Source organism: Atta cephalotes, assembly GCF_000143395.1.
Source record: "Atta cephalotes unplaced genomic scaffold scaffold00026, whole genome shotgun sequence".
Lineage (NCBI taxonomy): Eukaryota > Metazoa > Arthropoda > Insecta > Hymenoptera > Formicidae > Atta > Atta cephalotes.
Window position 1 is genome coordinate 1,199,221 of NW_012130090.1, and position 4,537 is coordinate 1,203,757.

The following is a 4,537-nucleotide window of genomic DNA, read 5'->3' on the forward strand; positions in this document are numbered from 1 at the left end:
CACACACACACACACACACACACACACACACACACACACACACACACACACACACACACAGAGTGTTTCCTTTATCTTGATCATTTAAAATATCTCCGTTGTTTTTGATGATACGGGAAAATACTACAAGAAAAAGTAGATTGGAAGGAACATATCATCATGTATCGACATAGATCAGAATCATCCGAAAATCATTGAAAATGCGAAACAATCATTTATTTATCGCTTTCGAAAATGGAAGTTAATCATTTCGAATATCTTTTGAACTAAAATAAATAAATATCTTCATTGAAAACACTTAAGTATATTAACTCTTCTTTTTCCCATATGAATGTGATTTTTTATGTCCAAAGTCATCTGAAGGACAACATATAATATATAGTTGAATTTGTTTTTTTATGAACTGTGCTACATTAATGAAAATATTCCAATTATAAAAATCAATGATCTTGAAATCTCAAAAACTGTGAGCCTGAGAAAATTTTGTTTCTCATTAAGTGTCCCTTTCAATCGAACAACTTTTCCCAGTAGTATTTTCCCATATCATTAAAAATAGAGATATTTTAAGTGATAAGGTTAAAGGAAACAAGTGTATATATACATATATTTCAAAATGGTAGAAGATTTTTCGACTCAGTTTAGTCCGCTCTATCTTGCCTTAAATTTCCAAATATCCTGCATATAAAACTAAACTGAGTCGAAAAAATCCTCTACCATTTTGAAATTTTCGCAGTTAACAAGATATTAATTACTAAAAATTGCCGAATATTTGTCTTCAATAATTTTTTTTTTCAAATACTATTACAGAAAAACTGCAAGAAAAAATTATTTATTTTCTTCTCTGTAAACTTTAAAAACTTTTTCAGAATTTTTTATCAACTTTTTATCAACTTTTTATCAACTGCATTTTCTTATTGGCTAACTATTTTTATCAACATAAGAAAATATTAAAAACTTCTGAAAAAATTTTCAGAGCTCTATGAAAAGAAAACAATATTTGCCTTTTAAATAGTATTTGAATAAAAAATTATTGAGACAGAGTTGCCACAGAAAATGAATTTAAAAATTCCCTGACTTTTCCAGGTTTTCCAAATGAGAATGAAAAATTTTCCATGAGTAATATAAAATACGTAAATTTTTACATTTACAGACTAAGGATTGTAGGAAAACTAGTAATATTAAAAACAACGAAAAAAAATACTTAGTAGCACTTTTAAATAGGTGCAAATTCAAGCAAAAAATAAATTAGTTTTGAAAAAAACTATGCAGTTATGACGAAAAAGAAGGATCAAATAAAAATACTGAATAAAATATAAATTTTAATTATTTTATTAAAATCATTTAAAGTGCACAAGTTTTAAACATATTTGACTATAAATGTCTTGACTATAAAGATATAATATTTAAAAAAATTATAACAATTATTTGGAATAGGAGAAGTTTCAGGAAATTGCGAGCAAATTTAGAAATTCCAGATTTTTTTACATTTTCCCCTGACTTTTCTCGGTTTCCAACTCAGTTTAGTTCGCTCTATCTGCCCACGAGCAGGTTGATTGAATTTTCGAATACTCTGTATACACGGGATACAAAAAGATTGGGACACTTGAATATCTCAGAAAATATAAGTTTTGAAAAAAATGTTTCAGATAACAGTCGTAGGATTCAAAAAAATCTATTTACTGATCTTATTGATTTGATTTTGGCGTTGCCAAAGTTAAGTCAAAATTACATCGATTTTTTAAAATGAAACATCCTATTTTTGATTCCAGAATCTAATAGCTAGTGTCGAGAGCTTTCCAAAACGCTATAAGAAAATATTTTTTCATTAAGTATTAATTATGTTTGAATTTTTGATGTTTGAATGTTACAGTACCGCCGACATTAGTATTACGCAAGGTATCCGACCGACGGCTAATCTCTTGAATTTTGTTTTTTCAGTATTATGTCCTGGACAACATTCGTTAAGATCAAGGTCTTTGGAGACTGTTTCTCTTACTTTAATTTTTACATAAAAATGAATTTTTAGTTAGTAAAAAAATGAAAATAAGAGAAACAATCTCCAATGATCTTGATCTCAATAAATGTTATCTAGAATATGATTCTGAACTGTTCAAAAGGTTTTAGTCGTCGGTCGAACTGGCTGATAGTACTACTGACCTCTTGTGAAGCTGACTCCACTTTTTCCAAAAATTGAAAAAAAAATAAGTAGAGTTCTGGTTGCTCCCCCCTTCCCCCTCAAGAGTTGTCTTTCTAGAGTTCTCTATCAATTTTAGAAATAATTTCGTCGATTAAAAGGGTGAAAATATCATTTGAAGTATCGGGAAGGGGGGAAGGGGCAACTTCACAATTCCGAAATTTTGAAGAGCTATAATTTCTTAACGATTCATTTTAGCACTTTCATTCATATAGGACAATCAAGAACTCTTTGGAGGGGCAAAATCTACTTATTTTTTCAATTTTTGAAAAAAGTGGGGCCAGTGCTTTACAGAGGCGCGCGTGCGTGCGCGTGTGTGTGTGTGTGCGTGCGTGTGTGTGTGTGTGTGTGTATGTGTTGCAGCAGTTCTACATAACTGGATAAACTTTTAATTGGCTCGTCATGTGATGAAGTCCAATATTGGCATTACCACGAAAAACGATCGAATCGATCCTTGCATAGTAGGTATACCTCACCATCACATGTTCATGAAAACTACATGAGTGTTGGGTATTTCGTTTGCTTATTTATGGAATTTAATAAGTCATTCAAATGTCCAAGGTGCGGAGCCTTGGTCAGTCATACAAAATATGTAAGTCGCTGAAATTTGCATTACATCTAAAATTAGTAATATTGATCACCGTATCCATTGTTTGTTTATGCATTCACTATTGTTTGTGATGGATTTCGGTCGAAATAAAAAATGACATAAACATAAATGCGGTATGTCAGTACGGAACATGCGCACGATCGATTGTGATTATGTCAAGGAAGCTTACATTTATTCTTCCCAATAACGCAAAATAAGATATATGATAGCGTATGTTTTAATACTATATCAATTTATTTGTATTCTCTATTAAAATTAAATATCATAAAATGTTATCGTTGAGCATTTTAATAAAAAATAATTGTCATATCGATAATCGTATCATGAGTGATTAAGAATATCTGCCTTGATAGATTCAACTATAAGTGCATATCGCAACCGTCTGAAATTTTGACTCAAGCCAGAGACAGTGCAACTTCTATGGAAAATTATCCGATGATCTCGTTCGTGGGAACTCACCACTGGAGAAGAAGGACGTGCTACGACCAATGCACTCGGTGGCGGGTGGTGAATTCGGTGGCGCCGACGAAGAGGACGACGCAGCGGTAGCGGAGCGGTATCTAGTGCCCTTCCAAATCACTAGTTTGCCCAGTACCGTTAGTAGAGACTCCCGCAAGGTGTTGTGTCGGCTGCCGCCGCCCAGGCTGCTAGACGAGTCCCTCTTCGAGCACTCGCCCACTGCTTCTACCTCATCGGATGACGAAGCGAGAGTGAGCGCGTGCGATCGCTGCAGACCGCCGCTAGTTGTTCCCTCCGGTTGCGGTTGTTGTAATTGCAACTGCTGCTTATTCCGCTGCGTTTTCCGTCGCTTCTTTCGTTTCCTGCGATTGTTACCACCGCCATCATCGTCTTCCTCGGCTTCCTGCATTGAGTACCTGCGCTGTCCGCCTGCTTCGCTGTCTCTGGACACTATCGTTGTCCTCGCGGTACCTCGACGCGTCGTCGTATCCGTCGACTCGATCTCGCCGTCGTAGTCCTTCACCTTTTAGTTGCGCGACATGTAAATGCTTACGTTACTTAACTCACGTTCAAGGGCGGGTAGGAACGATCGGTCGAGGACACACCGTTTGGTACGAGAGCGCTTTTTCGTTCTATTGTTTACGATCACGAGCAAGAATTCTCATTGATGCACGTCAGAAAAAAACATCGAATAAGTATAAAGAAATACAAGCTAAAGGTTTAATCAAAGATGTGCAGACTTTATTTTGTTACTATAGAATTGCCAAAAAAGCCAAAGAATTAGCAAATTCTTAAAAATTTGTGTTAAGAATAGATGTGGCATTTTATAAAACATCTATATAGTCAGATTATTAGCTAGGCGACTCTACTGGTAACTGTTCAATTTAATATATATATAATATTTTCCAAGCAAAATAGGATTAAAATAGACTATTATCTGCTTCTGCAGATCTTGTTTGTTATTGCTTAAAAAAAATCGACTACTTTGAGAAGCCTCGCGAAACTTCAACGTCATCTCACGATATTGCATTTTTATGAGGCTTGCGTAAAGCGAAAAGCATAAAATTGTTTATAAAGGGGATCTAAATCGATTTAAATCAATGAACCTTAGCTAATTAAGTGAATAATATACACATATAAACAAACAGATGCACATATATATATATATATATATATATATATATATATATACATATATTACGTTTGTCTTACTAATAAACTAAAGTAAAATAAAGTAAATTAATTTAGTTATTATATAATTAATTTAATTTCGT

General features: G+C 33.6%; 1 protein-coding gene across 1 annotated transcript in view; it reads right to left on the bottom strand.

The window, feature by feature from the left end:
- Positions 1-4,537, bottom strand: part of LOC105620402 (phospholipid-transporting ATPase ID) — a 21,084-nt gene that overhangs the window by 12,106 nt on the left and 4,441 nt on the right. Inside the window, exon 2 of the mRNA XM_012201900.1 lies at positions 3,264-3,786. Within this exon, the coding sequence (XP_012057290.1) occupies positions 3,264-3,786 (523 nt within the window). The remainder of the gene's footprint in view (positions 1-3,263; positions 3,787-4,537) is intronic.